We start from the raw sequence: 20393 nt of genomic DNA on the forward strand, positions 1-20393 counted from the left end.
CAGTGCCCGAGTTTCCAAATGGTCAGTCCGCCCCTGATAAGAACCTGTTTAAAGACGTCTACTTTGCTTGAGAAGTTAGAAATCTTTAAGTTTGAGGTAGATGAGAAGAAGTTTAGGGTAGATAAGAAGCTGAACTGAAGCAAAAATGTGACTTTTCAGATAACGATGTGGACTAAGCGTGACTCTGTTATCCTCCCAGGAACCTTTCTGCTAGCTCCTCCTGTGGTGAGTGTGGCACCTGCCCACTATTGGAAAGCTTCCAGAAAAATTCTTTATGAAGCCGGCAGTCCAAACGAGATCGATTGGGAAGCCATTCCACGCGTGAGGGGACACTCGAACGCTGGGATTCTTGCCAAGGCTACATGGGCTCATCAATCGGTCGTGCTTACGGCTTCCCTGTGTCCCCCTGGGCAGTATAGTTCCGATGGGATTTGTTCCTTCCAGCTTCTAACATAGCTTTGGTAATGTATTAATTCAATGCTGTGATGCTGTCAAATGATGTCTATTTCATGCTGTAATGCTCACATTATTATTGGTGTGTGCTATTATGCAGATTGTGATGACTATAAGATACAAGTATATCCTCCTGTATGTTGTGTGATAAAAGTGGAGGTTTTGACATTGCAAGAATATTGCAGTTGGATTCTATTATTTCTCGGAGTGCCGAGTGAATGCTATGATGTGCAGGGCAGGTATTTGGTAGAGGGTCTTTCACATGCGTAGAATATGTAATGGTATAAATGCTTATTAAAAGTACCTGTGTGTGACTACCTGTTGATTGTGTGCTTGTAAATGTCTTGCTTTTAGTTATTGCACCCATTATTTGTATTACAATTGCCTATAACAGTGATGCTCACTGGCATCCATTCACAGCCATTCATTGAGTATTATTGTGATTAGCTGTGATTAGCTGTGATTGGCCACAGCTATCAGATGGTATACACTGTGATTGGCCCTGTCTGTACCATGTGATCACTTTGACCAAACACAAAGACCATTACAAAAATACACAATGAATGGCTATGAATGAAAGCTATTCATTGTGTACAACAGTCATGTGATTACTGTGATTGGTCATAGAAATCACAGGATACATTGGACTATACCAACACGCGAGGCTTGTGACTGGGAGGACGTCATATGTCATCCACCCAGGGTGGGAGAGCTCCCGCTTGGCCATCATTTGACAAGAGGCCGGGCAGAGGAAAATAAACAAAAGCTATGTAGCTTCTTAGTCAGTCTGCAATTTAAAAAGTAAATAATAACAGACTCCTTTTAATGGTTTAATTTTATTATTTTAATAAATAAAAAACATAAATTATAAACAAAAACGTGTTTAATCTGCTGAAGAAGGTACATTTACATAAAAGGTGGAGACTGCACTAGGACAGACTGAGGTTGTAGGGTAAATCATGAGCAAATTTTATGTTCTAATTCTCAGAGGAGTCGGTCTCCTCGGTGGAGCCATCACTCTCCAGGTCTGGGCGTCTACGGCTGTGTAAAGACTTCTTTGGAGAGGCCACGCGGATGATCTCTCTGGGTGGAAGAGGACAGGGGGCAGGAAGCTGTGTTATGGAGCAAGAAGACAACTGGGCAACACTGGAGTGAGAAAAAGAAATGTAATATCCGTAAACAACACAGTCTTTATAATTATATATATTCACAACATCTTTATAATGTTATAGTCTATGTATCTATAGTCTAGTCAATGCTAGCTAAAGAGGACTTGTTGGAAACCAATTGAATGCCAGCATAGTTTTATGGAGTGGGTTTAACCCCTTCCAACTCTCTCCCGGGGGCCCTTTTAACTGGGTCTGGAAGACAGGATAGACTTCTAGATCACATGATCACTGTGAACAGCTGTCACACTGGACACAAGAGTGGGAGCCTGTCTGCCGGCTCAAGATCGAAAACAAAACCCAGGAGCTGTCCGCGCTCTCAGCATAGAAACCTCAACCCTCATGGGCATGAGAGGTCATACTAGAAGAGAAAAGGCCTTCCCCAAATGGTTGGCACAAAGTTGGAAGTGCACAATTGCCTTAAAGTTCTTCGTATGCTGTAGCATTAAGTCAAAATAGGAGGCCAAGGCAAGACAGTAGCTCCACCCTTCCCCCGCTGACTTTGATACATATTGTAATAGGTACAAAGATGCTGCTCTATTTGCATTGTGCCTACTGGCCGTGTCCATCCCATCAGACACCAATTGCTAAGTGCATCCTCCTTTGTGATGTGCGAGGCAAGTGCACAGCTTTGACCAAGTGAGCAGGCCCCCTGGTTTACAGCAGGAGCATGAAGTTTGTAGCTGGGTCCCCTGATCATCAACTGGGCTTTAGGCTCATGCCTAGGTTGGATGATCTGCACATCATTTGATGGCTAAATGGATAGCACTTCTGCCTGGTTGGCTGGGATTCGAACCAACGATCCTAGTACTCAGTACCACCTGCCTGGAGTTTGCATGTTCTCCCTGTGCCTACGTGGGTTTCTTCAGGGTACTCTGGTTTCCTCCCACAATCCAAAGACATGCTGGTAGGTTAACTGGATCCTGTCTAAATTGTCCCTAGTATGTGTATGTATGAATGTGAGTTAGGGACCTTAGATTGTATGCCCCTTGAGGGTTAGGGACTGATGTGAATGTACAATATATATGCAAGGCACTGCATAAATTGACAGCGCTATATAAGTACCTGCAATAAAATAAATAAATGCTCTGGCTTTGGCTGTCACATGCTCTCCCAATGGAGACTGCACATGGCTGTGCTGACACATATTACACAGGTATCTTCCACTACTGTCACTATCAGGAAACTGCTCCAAGAAATGCTATGCAGCCATTGCCAGAGTGCATGTAGACAGAAAAAGGCTGGGAAAAATCTGCAGAGGTAGCATAAAACAAAGGATTAAAGAAAAGTGAAAAAACAAGTATTATATTTATATTGCAGGACTTCTCCAGGACTTCCCCCATCCTCTGGAACTCCCTACCCTAATCCATCAGACTGTCACCTACCCTCCTCACCTTCAGGCGCACCCTGAAAACCCATCTCTTCATGGAAGCCTACCCCAACCTCACCTAACACCCGACCTCACCCAACAACTAACCTCCTCCACTCCTCCCACCACTCCATCCCCCACAACCATCTCCTCCTGTGCCACCTTCCCCTCCATCCTAGATTGTAAGCTCGAAAGAACAGGGCCCTCGAACCCCTCGTGTATTGTATTGTTACTGTCTTGTCTCATGTTCTGTCCCCCTCGCTACTGTACAGCACTGAGCAAACCCTTTGGCGCTATATAAATACTGTATAATAATAATAATAATCTTTAACTACGTCCCCCTGGCTACATGCATATATGCAGTCTCTCGGCGGGTGGGTTTCACATTGAGTGGCTGCACAGGTAAACACTTTACTGTACTAAAAGCTCACTCCCGGCACAGTAAACGGCGGGTACCAGAAAGTTCCCGATTCATAGTTGTGATCAGGAGTTTTCCGATCGTGTTACCGCTGTGACTGGAAATCACTGCGATCACGATTGGAATGCCTGTCTTCACATCCTGGCATTTAGAAGCTTGTTAAATGTCCATGAGGCTATGACAGGAACAGGTTACAAAATAGCAAATCTTTCTGATACACTGTGCTTTAGTAAACTAAAGGCAGATTTAGGCATGCGTCTATATTTCCCTTGCCTGAGAAGCTCGATCTCCGTTTAGATAACGGTCCAGAAGCTACCGACAGGCAGCAGAAAGCGATACAACACCGCCTCACCGCCTGTTTTAACCCCATGTTTTGCCAACCATCAGGCTGCAACTGTATGCATTGCACACAGTTGTGAGGCATTTGGGGTGTTTCCCCATTACTTGAATGTGTAGCACTTGCCAGGCTTGCCTATTGCAGCTTAAGGGGCCAGCTGGCGGGCAGCAAAAACTTGCATCAACAGTGCATTTTTACTACCCTCAACCACAAGTCTAAATGAAGCCTAAGGCTCCAAGTACACGGGACACTTCTGAACGATGGAAGCTGACTGCTGGAAGGTTAAAAAAAGTCTGTTTAGCCGTGTTTGCACACCGCGTTTATGAGCATTTTTCAGCGTTTGCATTTAGAAGTGATTTTTAAAGATAACCTCAGGAGACCTTCCAAAATACCTAAAATGCACTGAAAAACAGTAAAAAATTACCTATTTCAGACATTTTGAGAGAAATTGAGAGAGCAGAAGCAGAGAAAGCAGTATTTGTTGAGATTAGCTGTCTTTTTTTTGTGGTGTTTGGATGTGTTCCAGCTCATTTCTGTGCAGAAATTATTGCAGCCGTGTCTAACATATTTTCTTTCATGCGAAACCTCAAAGTATGGTCTACCGGGTCCATTTGAGTACCGGGAAAACGCTTTGCATGCATTTTTCATGATGAAAAAAGGCTCTGGACAGCATCTGGAAATGGCAGAGTTAAAAAAAATTTCCAAACGCTTATAAACGCGGTTAGCAGCGTTTACAGGTGTTTGGCGTTGAAATGCTGATAAAATCTACTCCTGAACGCAAGTTTGGTGCGTTCAAAAAAATTACTGTAAACTCAACTGCCTGTAAATGACTGTGTGTACACGGACACATAGGAAAACATTAGGGAGAGTTCAGGGGCTGCTGAAAGAAACGCAGAAAAGCTCCTAAACGTGAGTTTATCAGCTGCAGTGTACGTGGAGCCTAAATGTCCTCCAGTTAGGGCTCGTTCACACTTGGCTGTTTTACCAACGCTTGCCAAATGCCCCTATAACGTTTGGCAAGCGTTGGTCCGGCATGTGGAGCGTTTTTTAACGCTCGTCAAACGCTCCGCAAACGCCGCATGCGTGGTTTAGCGGCGGTTGCTAGGCGTTTGCCGAGTGTTTTAATATGCCCCACAAACGCCTATAATGCAGTTTGAGTGGTGTTACCGCTCCACAAACGCCGGCCGGGCGTTTGCAGAGCGGCACCATAGATGAGAATAGGAGGCTTCAACGCCTCCTGACTCGACCAGAGGCGTCTGTTTTGCCCCGACGTGACGCAAACGCTCCCGTTAGAACAGCACCATGTGCAGTAATGTGCAGAATTGGCAGAGGCGGTAAAAACGCTTCCCAAACGCCTCTCTGCCGCCTGCACACAATGCTAGTGTGAACGTAGCCTTAGGGTTTACATCTACATTAACTTCCACATACTTACATTTTCTCAAGTTCATTATCCAGCGCTTCATCAACTAACAAATCAGCTTTATCAGGCAAAGCACCTGTAGGGACATTAATGAACAAATAATTATAGAAAGATAAACAATGATATTATCTTATATCACGCATAAGAAATGTATAGATATTTTTGATTTCCTTGTTTGTATGGTATTGAAGTCTTGTAGGAACAATATGGGGTCTTAAAGGGGATGTCCATTTATCACAAAGGTATTGCTTAAAGCCCAACCTCCTCAATTCTCACCCTGACATACCCGCTGTGAGCTCTAGTCTGGTGTTATTGATCAATACATTTATATAATTCCATTCCATTAGTATGAAGCATATACTAGGATAGCTCCTATGGTGATGATGTATTATTACTACTTCATTGTGTCACCCCTTTTATTACCCTCTGAAGCCTCTTGACTTATGCAGGCCATAGATGGGACGTTTATTGACCGAATTTTCGTCCCCACAAAATATCAGCCGATAATCACGCCGTTAGTGGGGCCAGCCCGTCGGCCGTTTTTCGCGGATCTCCTCATTTATTTTTATGGGTAATGCTGGAAAATCCGCAAAAAACGGCCGTGTTTCGTGGACATGGGTGGCAGCATCGGCAACGGGGAAGACCAATTTTTCGTTTATCGGCCGAAAATTCGTCCAATAAACGGCCCGTCTATGGCCTGCCTAAGAGGCATCTGCTGTCACTTTGTAATTGTACCTGAGCTTACATTATTTTAAAACCAGATTTCATAATCCCCTATGGTTTTATATAATCATTACATCAACTATGACAGTGATCCCATGCAGGCTGGAGGCTTCAATCAGAAAATATGACTTCAACAGGGGCAGACTGACAACTCATGGGGCCCCCGGGCAATAGGGGATCATGGGGCCCCTGTGTCCTTGCCCACACTCAAAAAAGCCTATGAAAAAGGTACCAGGGGCATCTCATGGGGCCCCCTACTGTTTCCAAATGGTCAGTCCGCCCCTGGACTTCAGCCTGCATACACCACTCTAGCTACCCCTAAAGCCCAAAGAAGGTGGAGTGCCTCTATTTATTATTGTATTGGTGAGATGTAATCACAGTATTTAATCTTTTTTTTTTTGTGTGTATTTGTCAGCCTATATTAAAACAGAGCACATTTAAACAGTGTACCAAATAAAATCCTTATATGTGAGTAAGACAAATATACACTTCAAATTTTAAATATGCAAATTAGTTATACAGTCATTGGGGTTGATTTACTAAAGGCATATAGTCTGTGCACAGCAAGTGCAGTAGTTCTAGATCTGAGGGGAAGCTCTTCTGATTTCTATCATCCAATCATGTTCAAGCAGAGATGCTGTTTTTTTTTCCTTGCATGTTCCCCTCAGATCTAGAGCAAGTGCACTTGCAGAACACAGACTATTTGCCTTAACCCTAGGTGCACACCTGAGCGTTTTTCATTTTTCAGAAACGCACTACAGTCCATTCAGCATGATTTCCTATGGGACACGCTGACATCTCTGCGTGCATCACAAACGGGGCAAAAATGCATAAAAAATGCATGTGCAAAAATGCAAAATGCACTGCAGAAACGGATCAAACGCAAACTGCATAGGTGTGAACCTAGCCTTAGTAAATCAGCCCCATAGTCAAGTTAACTGAATCATTAACACTGCTAAATCTGGCCTGGTCTTCTCAGATCACAAAAGGGTTAGATCATAAAAAAATGATGTAACTCCTTTACGACAGCAATAGGCATATGTGCAGTGGAAGGGTGGGTGGGCCTTAACCATACTGCTGTCTTGTTCTAGGTATACTTCATCAGGTGAAATTCGAATCTTGGGTGGCCTTGTCGGCACCACACTACTGCTCAACAAACGTCAGTTTAGCACTGGTTCACACTGATGCGGCGTTTTCTGTGCGAATTCCGCACTGCATCAGAATCGCACCCTGTTCATATGAACCACTTCGGGTGTGTATGTTAAGAACACCCCCAAAACGGTCCGCAAAACGCGGCGCAATGTGCACAATCGGATCGCATAGGTGTGAATACCCATGCGATTCGATTGTAGTGAGGACCAAAAAAAGGTCCTGCACCTTTTTGGTGCGGTTGTGGTGCGATTAGAGTCATACAAAATGTATGGCTCCAATCGCACCGCACACAAATCGCATGTGATTTGCACAGGAATGCGGTGCGCTGCCTGTGCAAATCACATGTGATATACCGCACCACATATATGTTAACCCGGGATTAAAAATAGAAAGAGCCAAGAGGAAAACGGTCAGCTGCACAGTGACTGCATCCAATCAGGCGCAATCACTGTTTGGGTATTCAGACAGCTGTGGGTGAGTACAATAGCCATCAGCGTAGATTCCTCCATCCACGCTGTTTAGCAAGGATGGGGAAATGAAATGTATTTCTTTGGGTATGGCTAGCCTTGACAGAGCATGCTTTGAGCTATAGTTCCAGAGCAGGTGGGTTCTCAATACTCTTATAAAAAAAATAACATCAGCTCATTTTCCGGCATTTGTGCCTTTTTAGCTGGCAGAAAGAGACTCCAATTGCTTTTCAGGCCCGATCAAGCCTATGAAACGCTTCTTTTGATTGCACTTGACAATCTATTGATGGAGATCAAAGGTTTAATGACGCTTAGAACATCTGCAAGGACCATGACCCCCAGACAACTGCTGTGAATGAGCAGCCTGATCTCTCGTGTGCCATCACATTCTGCTAGTGCAGAACCAGGATTATTTCTGAGAGATGGTTAGAGATGAATCAAATTCCTTCACACTTGGTAAGATAAGCTTAACACATTTTTAATACATGATCAAAGCAGCCATTTCATCTACTTAAGAACCTAAAAGCATTATTATCGCTGCATGTGGGATCTTCTAAATGAAAGATAGGTATGTGCTCTTCAGAGAGATCTTCATTTATGGGTTGATCAAAACTATATCATTCAGCATCTGACAGTGGCAATGGTGGTCTACCAGCATTAAAAATGCATCTAGCAAACCACTTTGGTAACATGATGACTCCTCGTAAACCAGGTTATAGACATATCTCACTGTCGTGTATGTCTGACACATTTAAAAGCTGTAAATTAGATCAGCCTTTCCTCACCTAGGTTCTGTGAAAGTGTAGAGTTCCTCTAAAGGTTCCTAGGGGGTTCCTTGAGCTGTGGAACATTGATAGCTTTGGTAGCATGGGTCCATGATGATCATCAGTAGTAATAGGGCATTAGGCTGACCACCAATGTAACAGAACATTCTTTTCACCGATCACCAGTGTAGGGGGGGCCTTTTTTCCCACTGACCACCAATCCAAGGGGACAACGCTCCCACTGACCACAAGTGTAAGGCCTTATAAACACTGGACATTGTTCTATTTGTCCAAGACGTCTTTCCTCCTGGTAGGGGCATTTTGGCAGAAAAAAACACTTGACACCTGCAAAAGTGTGTAATGTGTTTAGCCACGTCAACTGTTTGAGCATCAATTAATTTAATTGGCCAGAATAATAATTTATTCTTGCCACTGAAATTAATTAACACTCAAGCGCAAACCGCACCTAGTGTTAACAAGAGTTTATAAGCAGCAAACAGTTTTTCTGCCAAAATGCCACTGCTCCTGGATGCACTGATAGTGTTTTTTTCCTGCCTCTAAACTCCTCTAAAAGCTTGCATGTCCATGGAGACATAGGCTAACATTCAAGGGCCTTTAGAGGCAGGAAAAAAACACACCAGATGCCCCAAGTTTTTAGGGATTACCAAAAGTTATATAGAGTTGGAGATAGTTGGACAGATTGGTTTAAGAAGTTCCAAAGGACAAAAGAGGCCTAGGAGAAATCCTAGAGGTGAGCATGGGAGGAGGTGATGAGGGAGCTAGAGAGCAGGAGGTCTTGGGAGGAATAAAGACAATGGTTTGTGTCAGGAATGGACTAGCCAGCAATGGTGGGACTCACCTGCCTTTTGATCTGCAGTACCAGGGCTGGCCAGCGGGTGCTCCCAGCAATCAGAGACTCAACTTTGCAGCCAGCTAACACCTGGAACTGATTATGCTGGGGTATTTAAGGGATGGCCAGACTTGCAGACTCCGCCTTGGTGTTGTGTTTCTCTTGGGCCCTGTATCCTGTTCCTGCTCTCTGTTCCTGTCTGATTCTCTGCTGACCCTGCTCTGATCCCTGGCTTGTCTGACCATCCCTCTGCCTGACCCTCTGTACTACGCTGCCTGCTACCTGTTCTGATCCCTGGCTTGTGACCCTGACCATCCCTCTGCCTGACCCTCTGTACTACGCTGCTAGCTACCTGCTGAACCTGGCCTGTGACCCCGACCAATCTCCGCTTGCTCCCCCTGTACCTACCTGCCCAATTGATATTGACCCGGCCTGCCTGACGACGCTTGCTTGTATGTACTGTTATCTGTGGGTGGTTGGTTTGGTTTGATTGCACTGTATTATGTTTAGTATTGCACTGCGTTTATGTTTGTATTGTTATTGTTAATAAATTATATTGTTTATCACATATCTGAAGTCTGCGTTTCCCTGCGTCAGTCACACACCTCTGGTCACACCTGGGAGCCCTGACAGTTTGGTTGGTATTTTGAGATGAGGTTGGTGATGTAGCGGGGGCAGAGCTGTGGATCACTTTGTTCGTTGTTGTTAGCATTTTGAATGTTATTCGCCGGGTAAGTGTGAACAAGTGGAGGTATTAGCAGTGAGAGGTAGCAGACACTGAACGGTTGGTAGCAGACACTGAACGGTTGGTAATGTGAAAAATTCTGGCAGCAGCATTCATGACAGACTGAAGGGGGGATAGCCTATGTAAAGGTGGGCCAACCAGGAGGGAGTTGCAATACTTGAGTTGAAAGATAACCAGGGAGTGAATTAGTAGCTTTGTGGTGTTGCTGGTTAAGGAAGGGGCATATTTTGGAGATGTTACAGGGGTTGAGGCAGAAAGATTTGGACAGTAATTGGATGTGGGTCCAAAAGAAGAATTTAGATTGAAGAACTCCGATGGAAAGAGGAAGAGGAGGAGGTAGAGTTGTAAATAACAATGAAGATGCAGCAAGATAGATAAGAGGAGAACAAACAAAGAGCAAAGTCTTGGAGGCCAAGGGAAGGGAGTTTTTTAAGAAGAAGGGGGTGGTCAACTGTATTAATGGCAACAGAGAGGTCCAGGAGTAAGAGTACAGAATAGTGACCAAAGGTTTTAGTAGTTAAGTCAATAGTGAGTTTTAGGAGAGCAATTTCTGTGGAGTGCTGCAGGTGAAATACAGACTGAAAGGGGACAAGAAGGTTTTTATCAGTGTGGTGGTAACCCAGATGGTTGTAGACTAGGAGTTTGGAGGTAAATGACAACACGGAGATGGGTCTTAGGTTGTTAAGATTGGTGGGGTATAGCGAGGGCTTTTTTAGCATGGTAGTGATCAGTGCATGTTTTAGAGGGTTGGGGGAAGACATCAGTAAAGAGGGACAGAATTAAGTTAGAGAATGTGGGACAGAGCATGAGGGTGACTATAGCAGCTCCAAGGGAATTGGGTATAGGGGAAGGTGGTTAGCTGGCCTTTAGAAAAAAGTTTAACAGCCTCCTCTATGGTAGCAGGGTTAAAAGAGGGAAGATTTGAGTTTGCAGGTGGACATAGAATGTTAGGTGAGGGAGATAACTGTATGGTGGGGATCTCATCACAAAGTGATTGTCAATCTCCTGGACAGTGAATGAGTTAGTGGGTCAAGACACTGGAGGACGAAGTAGAGAGTTAAAGCTAGAAAAGAGTTGACCGCATGAGAGGGTGGTAATGGGTGATAAAACAGATCTGTTTGGCAGTGTGGACAGAGGAATTATATTTTTGGAGGGCAGATTTATACTGGGAGAGGCATGGGACTTAATTTTACACTGCAGGGCTCAAAAGTGCAGATATTTTTTGAGGCTTCTGATGTCTACTTGCCAAGGTTGTAGCGGTCAGGGCCAGATGGTCAACAAATGAAAGGAAGCTTTTTTTCCACTGACCAACAATGTGAGTGGTGCCCTCCTCTGACCACCAGTATGATTGGGGCCTTCTCCGTTGATAACCAATGTGGGTGAGGCTTCTCCATTGACCATTATTACAAAAGGGAGCCCTTCTCCAATGACCACCAATGAAAATGGCCAATACAATTTTCACTGTCTGCATTATTTCTGGCTATTATTATTTGTTTTATCTGCTCTGGGTGTCAAATAAGCTAATCATGGCACATTCTTATTTTATTAATTCTTATAGCTAACAAATTGCTGATCATGCTAATGAACAGGGATCTGTAGATATAAAATTTAGGCTTGGGATTCCCAAGACCTCAAATTATTTCCAAAGCTCCTCCATGGTACAAAAAGTTTGAAAAATGCTGTATTACATAACCATAAACAGTAGTTATTAGGCAATGATGTGGCTAATTTTTCATTTACCTTTTTATATAAGATCCTTGAGGTGTTGGAAATGGGACAGTAACATGAAGGTTTATCCACAATGACATTTGGCAAACCCCAGGACTGACTAGAAGTTAGCCATTAAGGAGCACGATTGACTTGCAAAGTAAGTCACTGACTGCAATGAGAGTGACACACCAACATTTTACTTACCAATACTTTTGTTAATCCCAGCATGCTTTGCCATTGCCATCAGGAATCCATAAAAAGTAAGCCTTGGTGCACTGCTTACTATTTCTCCGATTAATGGTACAGGAGGGCAGGTACTGGAAAAATAACATAAACCACAGTAAAGTGAAAGCAAACTACGTGCAAGAAAAAACATTTATTTAAATTAACACATGGGGTGATGAATATGAATACAGTTGAAATGAATTATAAATGTTTAATGAGATGGTATTTCACACCGAGTGTTGTACATAGACAACGAATAGAAATCTTACCACTATGTTGGAGGGGATGTGGATTTAAGGGAACAATGGCACATATATTGTGGGACTGTCCAAAAATACAGGGGTTTTGGCAAGATATAATCCAATTTATACAAGAGATATTGGGGACCACTATACAGAATGATCCATGGGTATGTGTATTTTTACAGGTCAGATATATCAGTGGAACAGTATAAAATTATTGCATTATATATTATAATTAGCATGGCTAAGGGACCTATTCCCAAATTCTGGCAGGTACAGGAGCATCCAACAATGAGGGACTGGATAGGCAGGGTTGAATATATAAATAAGATGGAGGAGGTATACCATATAGATGAAGATAAAATGGGAAAATTTAGAAAGGAATGGGGTAGATGGCGTGACTTCAAGACATCTAAAAAATATATGGCAGTAGTGGGAGTCCCAGGTGGTCGGAGGCAGGAGAATTGAATGGAACGTCTGGAGGGTCGTAACAATAGGAAAAGGGAAAAGAAAGGTTGGAGAAAAAAGAATGGAAAAAAGAGGAAGCATAGAAAAAGATGATCAAAGAGAAGGGATGTAGACATGGACTGGAGTAGGTTGAGGGGTGGTTGGGTGAGAGGGGTGGGGAGACGGGGTTGAAAAATTCAGGTGAAATGTTTGTATTTTGGACAAATACGATAAATTGTTGAGTTTTGTAATGAAAATTTTAATAAAAGATATAATGAAAAAACAAATTATTACATAAAAATGAGAATAATTTTGTTGATGGGTATGAAGGTGCCATGTACAAAATTTCGCCACACTCTAGGGTATATTTGGGAAGTTTATTGAAGGTAATAGTTCATAGGTAAAAGGTAATGTGGTTTTGGGGGAATTGCCTCCCTCAGGGCTATTAATTGGGGAGGACAATAGACAGTAAAAACATAATAAAATCTCATCTAGTCATAAAAATTGAGATATTTACTGTATATTTGTACTGTCTACTGTTCCCCACTTAATAGCCTTGTGCCAAGCCAGCCAGCGAAACACCATGGTGTTCTGTGAACTATTACCGGTACCTTAAATAATCTTTTCAAATATACTCTGGAGTGTGGTGAACTTTTGTACCAGGTGCACCTCCTTATCCATCAACAAAATTCTTCCATGAAGCATCATTTCCATCACTGTCTGAAAGATAGCAGGCCAAAACCTTAATAGAGTCCACCTACAGTGCAACTTCATTGGATATTAATCCACCCTAGAAAGAAAATCGACCCGTGCATCTACCAATACCAAGTCTAAAATTGGTCCAACGCTGTCACACACACACACACTGGATAAAAACAAGAAGGAATGTAGGTTCTCAGCACTAAGAACCAGAAGCTGAGAGATTTTGGATTCAGCTTCAAAATCAACTTTAGAAAGAACTATTGCCCTGACATTCAACCTTTACCTATGAGAACATGTAGTTCTTGTTTATATGTTTTCTCTTTATAATGATTAGGACAAAATACAATGAAAACATTTTTAACCAGGTATATTGCATGTAAATAATTTACATTTAATTTTCAGCCAGCAGGAGGCACTCTTGGCTTCTTTGCTCTCCTTGTATTGGTTTGATGGAAGAAAAACTGTTGACAAAACTCGATAGCGCAAGATGAACTTACCCACTCCGCCAAACGTCAAAAAGCAGTCTCATCCCATCTACTCCCTGACTGGTAAAAATATAACTGCATTGCTTAAAGCCCAACTCTGGGCTAATGTTTCACCCTAATTAAATGTCCTCCCAGCGTTTATAAAAGAAACAAAAAAAACCTAGATAAGGAGTAATTAGATGACTAGCATCATTCAGCCCAGAAATGTGAGGGCATACAGTAAGAGCAGGGCATCATGGGGGCCATGTGACCTCTTTTTTGTGGCCCGTGGGCTGAACGTTCCGTATGGAAAGTAAGATTCTACAATGCATACTGATAGCGGAGTTGTCGAGTGCAGGAATATCCACTGCATTCCAGCACCTGGCACTGCCTGTCGGACGAAGTGACCTCCTGCCTCAAAGGGATAGTATACTTCCAGCCTGACATCACAGGGTTGGAGGGGCATGTTCAGGTAAGTAACCATTGAATGCCAATAAAAGGATTATTAATAGTTTCTGACACCAATAAATGGGAAAGGGGGGGTGTTATTGTTTCTGACACCAAACACCAATGAAAAGGAGGGGGGATATTATTTCTGACATGGAGACCAATGAAAAGGGGGGGGGGGGTTATTGCTAGCACTGTAACCAATGATGGTGGGTTATTATTGCTGCAAGTGAAGCCAGTGAAAGGCGTTTAATTGCTGTCTCTGCTCTGAGCTTGTTTGAGGTAACTTTATATATAGTGGGGAAAATATTTATTTGATCCCCTGCAGATTTTGTAAGTTTGCCCAATTAAAAGAAATTAAGGTTCTATCATTTTTATCATAGGTGTATTTTAAATGATAGAGGCAGAATATCAACCAAAAATCCAGAAAAATGACACAAATGTTATAAACTGAGTTCAGTGAGTAAAATAAGTTTTTGATCCCCAAGAAAAACATGACTTAGTACTTGGTGGAGAAACCCTTGTTGGCAAACTAAGAGGTAAGACGTTTCTTTTCGTTGGTTACCAGGTTTACACACATCTCAGGAGGGATTTTGGTCCACTCTTCTTTACAGATCTTCTCTAAATCCTTAAGGTTTCTTGGATGTTGCTTTGCAACTCAAAGTTTCAGCTCCCTCCATAAACTTTCTATAGGATTAAGGTCTGGAGACTGGCTAGGCCACTCCATGACCTTAATGTGCTTCTTCTTGAGCCACTCCTTTGTTGCCTTGGCGGTATGTTTTGGGTCATTGTCATGCTGGAAGACCCATCTTCAGTGTTCTGGCTGAGGGAAGAAGATTCTCACCCAAGTTTTTTGCAATACATGGCCCTGTCCATTGGTCTCTTAATGCAGCAAAGTCGGTCTGTACCTTTATCAGAGAAACAGCCCCAAAGCATAATGTTTCCACTTCTGTGTAGGGATGGTGTTCTTCAGGTCATAGTCAGTATTTTCCTCCATCCAAACACGGGGAGTCGAGTTAATGCCAAAGAGGTCAATTTTGGTCTCATCGGACCAGAGCCCTTTCTCCCAGTCCTTCTCTGAATTGTTTAGATGTTCATTGGAAAACTTCAGATGGGCCTGTACATGTGCTTTCTTGAAGAGGGGGACCTTGCGGGCGCTACAGGATTTCAGTCCATGGTGGCGTATTGTGTTACCAATGGTTTGTTTGGTGACTGTGGTCCCAACTGCCTTGAGATCATTCACAAGTTCCTCCCATATAATTCTTTGCTGATTCCTCACTTTTCTCATGATCATCCTTATTTCATGAGGCGAAATCTTGCATGGAGCTCCAGAGATTGATGGTTATTTGTATTTCTTCCATTTGCGAAAAATCACTCTAACAGTTGTCTCTTTCTCAGCAAGCTTCTTGCCAATGGTCTTGTAGCCCATTCCAGCCTTGTGCAGGTCTACAATCTTGTCCCTGATGTCCTTTGACAGCTCTTTGGTCTTGCCCATGATGGTGAGGTTTGAATAGAAGAAAGGGATTCTATGGATAGGTGTCTTTTATACACATAACGAGTTGTCGTTAAGAGTACCTTCTTAAATTGACAGGACTAATCTGTGTACCACATGAGTACATCATAGCCAGTCTGTGGGAGCCAGAATTATTGTTGGTTGGGGATCAAATACTTATTTTACTCACTGAACTGCAACTCAATTTATAACATTTGTATTGTGTTTTTTTTGTGGATTTTAGGTTAATATTCTGTCTCTATCATTTAAAATACACCTATGATAAAAATGATAGACCCTTCATTTCTTTCTAAGTGGGCAAACTTACAAAATCTGCAGGTGATCAAATTATTTTTTTCCCCACTGTATATTCTTTTTGTAATAACACATATGCTAAAATATATCCACCATTCTCTGTTTTTCCTTCACAATTAGGCCCTGTGACAGTGTGAAACATGTCAAAGGAGGAGCAAAGTATATCATGGTACATTAGCTGTATTTCACTGAATTCTGTGCAAGCAAGTGTGCCTGTGCTTGTATTGTTCAGTTATTATTATTATACAGGATTTATATAGCGCCAACAGTTTGCTCAGCGCTTTACAATATAACGGGAGACAATACAGTTCAATAAAAGAGGGTTAGGAGGGCTTTGCTCCTTGGAGCTTACAATCTAAGAGGGAGGAGCTAAAGATAACTGTGGGGGATGGACTGATAAGAGGAATAGAAGATTCCATTATGAGCTGAAGGCAGAATAGGCTTCCCTGAAGAGATAGGTTTTCAGAGATCACCTAAAAGTGAGTAGAGTCGGCAATAGTCTGATAAATTGGGGTAGAGAGTTCCAGAAAATGGGGGAGGCTCTGGAGAAGTTATCAATTTTACTTCATTTGGAGAATATCACTATGCAGGTCTGTGCCCTGATACCAGCACAATATGTACTGCGGATACCCACCTTAAACTTTTTTTTTTTAATGTGGTTTGCAAAATATTGAAGAGATATGTAAATGCTTTTAACATTTTTTGCTAGTCGGTTTCATATTTTAAACAGGTGCAGTGTTACCTTTGACCACTAGAGGGAGAAATGTACTCAGGAAAATAGTCTTTCTATAGGAATGGTCTCAGCCTTTCACTGCAGCGGGCTTCCCTGACCTACAAGAATGAAATGTTGCAGAAAGTTTCCTGATATGAAGAGTTAATGCAACCGTTGCTTCAGACACCTTCCATCACGCCATGGGATCTTCTAAACTCAGCATAATCTGGTCCCCAGTTCTCCATTATCCACCGATAAAGTATACCTAAGTGTCATTTTCTATTAATAAAAAAGCGTAATGAGATAAATCTTAATAAGTACAAACATATTCTTTTAGATTTCTCTTAGATGTACAATGGATATAAAAAGTCTACACACCCCTGTAAAAATACCAGGTTTTTGAGATGTAAAAAAAAAAAAAATCAGACCAAGATAAATCACTTCTGAATTTTTCTCACCTCTTAAAAGGTAACTCCACTTTCGTGGGAAAAAAAAATTAGCAAATAAAAAAACAAATATAATATTCTTTACAATTGTGACTCAAGTCATATTGTAATTGAATGTTATAAAAATGACCTTCCCTTTTCAATCTGCATTGCTGTAATTTTCTGCAAAATGCAATCCAGTATGGCTACCTGGAGATGTTCCCTGAAAATGCCATTTCCAGCTTGAGTGATTGGCTCACTGATTTTCCTAGAAGTCAGCACTAAGATACAAGTCAGATTTTTGGCATCCCCTGCAACAAAAATATCATTTTTGGTAAAAAAAAAACCCAAAAAACAAAAACTGCCTATGGGAAATTACATCTAATGGGATGCAGACCCTGCAATTTTCCTCAGTAGTGCCCTGCAGGTGCAGCAGCCAATTGAGAATTCACCAGTCACTCCCATACAGAATCTACAACAAAGTTTGTTAAAATCCTTGCAATGTATGTAGATCACCCAGGGGGAATGTTTTTTTCTTTTCAACAAAAGTGGAGTTACTCTTCAATGTAACCTATATTCTGCTCAATTCAGTTAAAAACTAGTTGCTGTAAAATGTACCTAAGCACCAAAATGATTATTTAATACAGGGGTCTCCAAACTACGGCCCGCTACAAGATTTTAACTGGCTCTCTGATGTGAAAGAGGGCTCTGATATACAGAAAGACGGGGCTCTGATATACAGAAAGACGGGGCTCTGATATATAGAAAGACGGGGCTCTCGTGTAAGGGGAGTTTCTGATGAGGACTTTCGTGTAATGGGAGATGGACGTAAGGGGAAATTTGATGGGGACTCTAATGTACAATGAAGGAAATAAGTATTTGATCCCATGCTGGTTTTGAATGTTTGCCCACTCACAAAGAAATGATCAGTCTAAAAATCAAATGGTAGGTGTATTGTAACACAGACAGAATAGCAACAAAAATTTCAAAAGAAATGCATGTCTAACAAAAGAGCTGTCCAAGGATGTCAGGGACAAGGTTGTAGACCTACACAAGGCTGACATCCTTGGACAGCTTTTTGGTCTTCTCCATGGTGGAGAGTTTGGAATCTGATTGTTTGATTGCTCCCGTGGACAGGTGTCTTTTATACAGGTAACAAAATGAGATTAGCAGCACTCCCTTTAAGAGACTGCTTCTAATCTCAGCTTGTTACCTGTATGAAAGACACCTGGTAGCCAGAAATCCTGCTGAATGATAGGGGATCAAATACTTATTTCCCTCATGAACATGCAAATCAGTGCATCATTTGTTAGACATGGATTTCTGCTGAATTTTTTGTTTCTATTCTCAGTGTTACAATACACCTACCATTTGATTTTTAGACTGATCATTTCTTTGTGAGTGGGCAAACATTCAAAACCAGCATGGGATCAAATACTTATTTCCTTCACTGTAAGTGTAGGGGGACTCAAGTTTAATTGGAATTTCTTTGCTGATTTTTTCTGTTGTTCTAAATCATATCATGTTGATTACAAAACTGCAAGGAAAATGTATTCATCCATTTGATTTGTTCATTTAAAAAAAAATGCTCCTGAGTCTTTTGTCTTTTTCTTTTCTACAGCAGAGTGGGAAAGTTCCTTTTTAGGGTGTCCAAGTTGCTGCCTGTTGTAATGAAGACACTAACCACTGTCTGACAATGGCGGGATTCTCTTGGGTTCCAAGGACCATGGACTTAGATAAGCAAAAAATGTGGTTAAAGGGGGCTTTAATAGAAAACATGTAAGTGGGGAGGGTGTCCAAATTTGCCTGAAGATGGGCTTTAAATTCTACCTTACAGGAGAGAAATATTGGGACACAAACCTGCAATACGTCCAGTCTGTATAGTGTGTGCCTCCACCTTGGTGTGTGCGTTTCCTCCATAATCAGTGGACTCCAGCGGGGGCCCAGGAAGTGACCTCCTCTGTCCCACAGTAACTGATACTTACCTAGGTGGATGCAGCATTGGTCCAATAATGCATCTGTTCCCCACCACTTCTAAGACTGAGAACTGAGTGATCAAGGACCACTAATCGCTCAGTTCTTGGTCTTCAGTGAGCTGTTGACTGTCAGTCAATGGCTCTCTGCTCTGCTCCCCCCAGCACTCACTAAAGCGCCTGGCTGCAGGAGTGACTGGCTCAGTCTTCCAGCGGCATACTGAGAAGCTGAACCAGCTGCAGGTCCAGGAATCTGGGTGGATCCCGAATTTATAGGATCTTATCAGAGCCTGGACCAGCTGCTAGCAGATTTTAGCCCGCTGTTGCCTAAAAACGGGTCACAGGACTGCAGTATGTGGGAGCTGGTAGGCTGCAGAGCAGCAGCATGTTTTACCAGACACTGGGCATGTGAACATTTGTTTTTGGGGTTTTTTTGTTTTGTTTTTTGGGACAACCAGTGGTACTGGTGAGGGGAGAGGGGGGAATCTAAAGGGGGTGTGAAGGTCCTCTTTACTGACATGCATCCACTCACCTTTAAAGAAAAAAGTACACTCAACATTTCATATTCCTGATTTGCACTTGCTATACCATGTACTTGTGTGAAAAAGTATCCTGTTCTCTTTGTATTCCTTCCTTTGTGTGAAATCCCTGATGATCCTGCTAGTCCCTCTGCTTTCCTATCAAAAACTGACCACACTAGGCATGAGAGCACAGAGTGGTCAGTTCTCAAGCTGTGCCCTGCTCTCCTCCAATGATCAGACTTATGCTCAAACACCTGCCCCCTCCCCCCCACACAGCCATTCACTGGGAATTTCAGTGTCATTTCTCGTCCTCCAGCTCTCTGTTCTCAGCTGCATAAGCTCAGAGGGAATGTGATCACTTATAAAAAGGGGAAAAAAAGGCATTTATAAGGTTTTTTTTATATCTATACACACGTGTTGCCTTTCATTTCTGTTTTAATCTGAATGGGTTGTTGAGGGTTTACATATACTTTAAATCACTGTCACTTCCACACTCAAAAACTATGAAATAAAAAGATTTTGACAATGGATATACTCTTTAAAAATCCTTCCCTATACTCCATGTTTACTTGTGCAGCCTGAGTGCTGTGGGTTGGCTGTGTCTTCACACGATGGACCTGTGGCTTTTTATATACTGCTTATGTCATGACATGTACAGACAGGACAGAAAGCTGTACACAGCCTACCTCAGCAAAGGAACTTTTCTAAACAAACAAAGCAACAAAACCACATAAAAGGAAAGCTGCGCACAATACAGTAAACTAGGATCAAAATCCTACAGAATATGTACAGTGTGAGAAAGCGATGCCAAGGCATCTCCGACAACAAAAGGAGCAATTCATCAGTGTTGCCGT

General features: G+C 42.3%; 1 protein-coding gene across 2 annotated transcripts in view; it reads right to left on the reverse strand.

Annotated features, from left to right (window-relative positions):
• Positions 1-1273: 1273 nt before the first annotated feature.
• CSTPP1 (centriolar satellite-associated tubulin polyglutamylase complex regulator 1) overlaps positions 1274-20393 on the reverse strand; it is a 207323-nt gene continuing 188203 nt past the window's right edge. For both annotated transcript variants that reach the window (XM_089693934.1, XM_089693935.1), the window contains 3 exons: positions 11779-11891; positions 5176-5239; positions 1274-1599 (listed from right to left, as the gene is read on the reverse strand). In XM_089693934.1, the coding sequence (XP_089550060.1) occupies positions 1431-1599; positions 5176-5239; positions 11779-11891 (346 nt within the window). In that variant the 3' untranslated portion in view covers positions 1274-1430. The remainder of the gene's footprint in view (positions 1600-5175; positions 5240-11778; positions 11892-20393) is intronic.

This window comes from Staurois parvus, unplaced genomic scaffold (genome assembly GCF_062004578.1).
Source record: "Staurois parvus isolate SC_StPar_1 unplaced genomic scaffold, SC_StPar_1.0 ptg000641l, whole genome shotgun sequence".
Lineage (NCBI taxonomy): Eukaryota > Metazoa > Chordata > Amphibia > Anura > Ranidae > Staurois > Staurois parvus.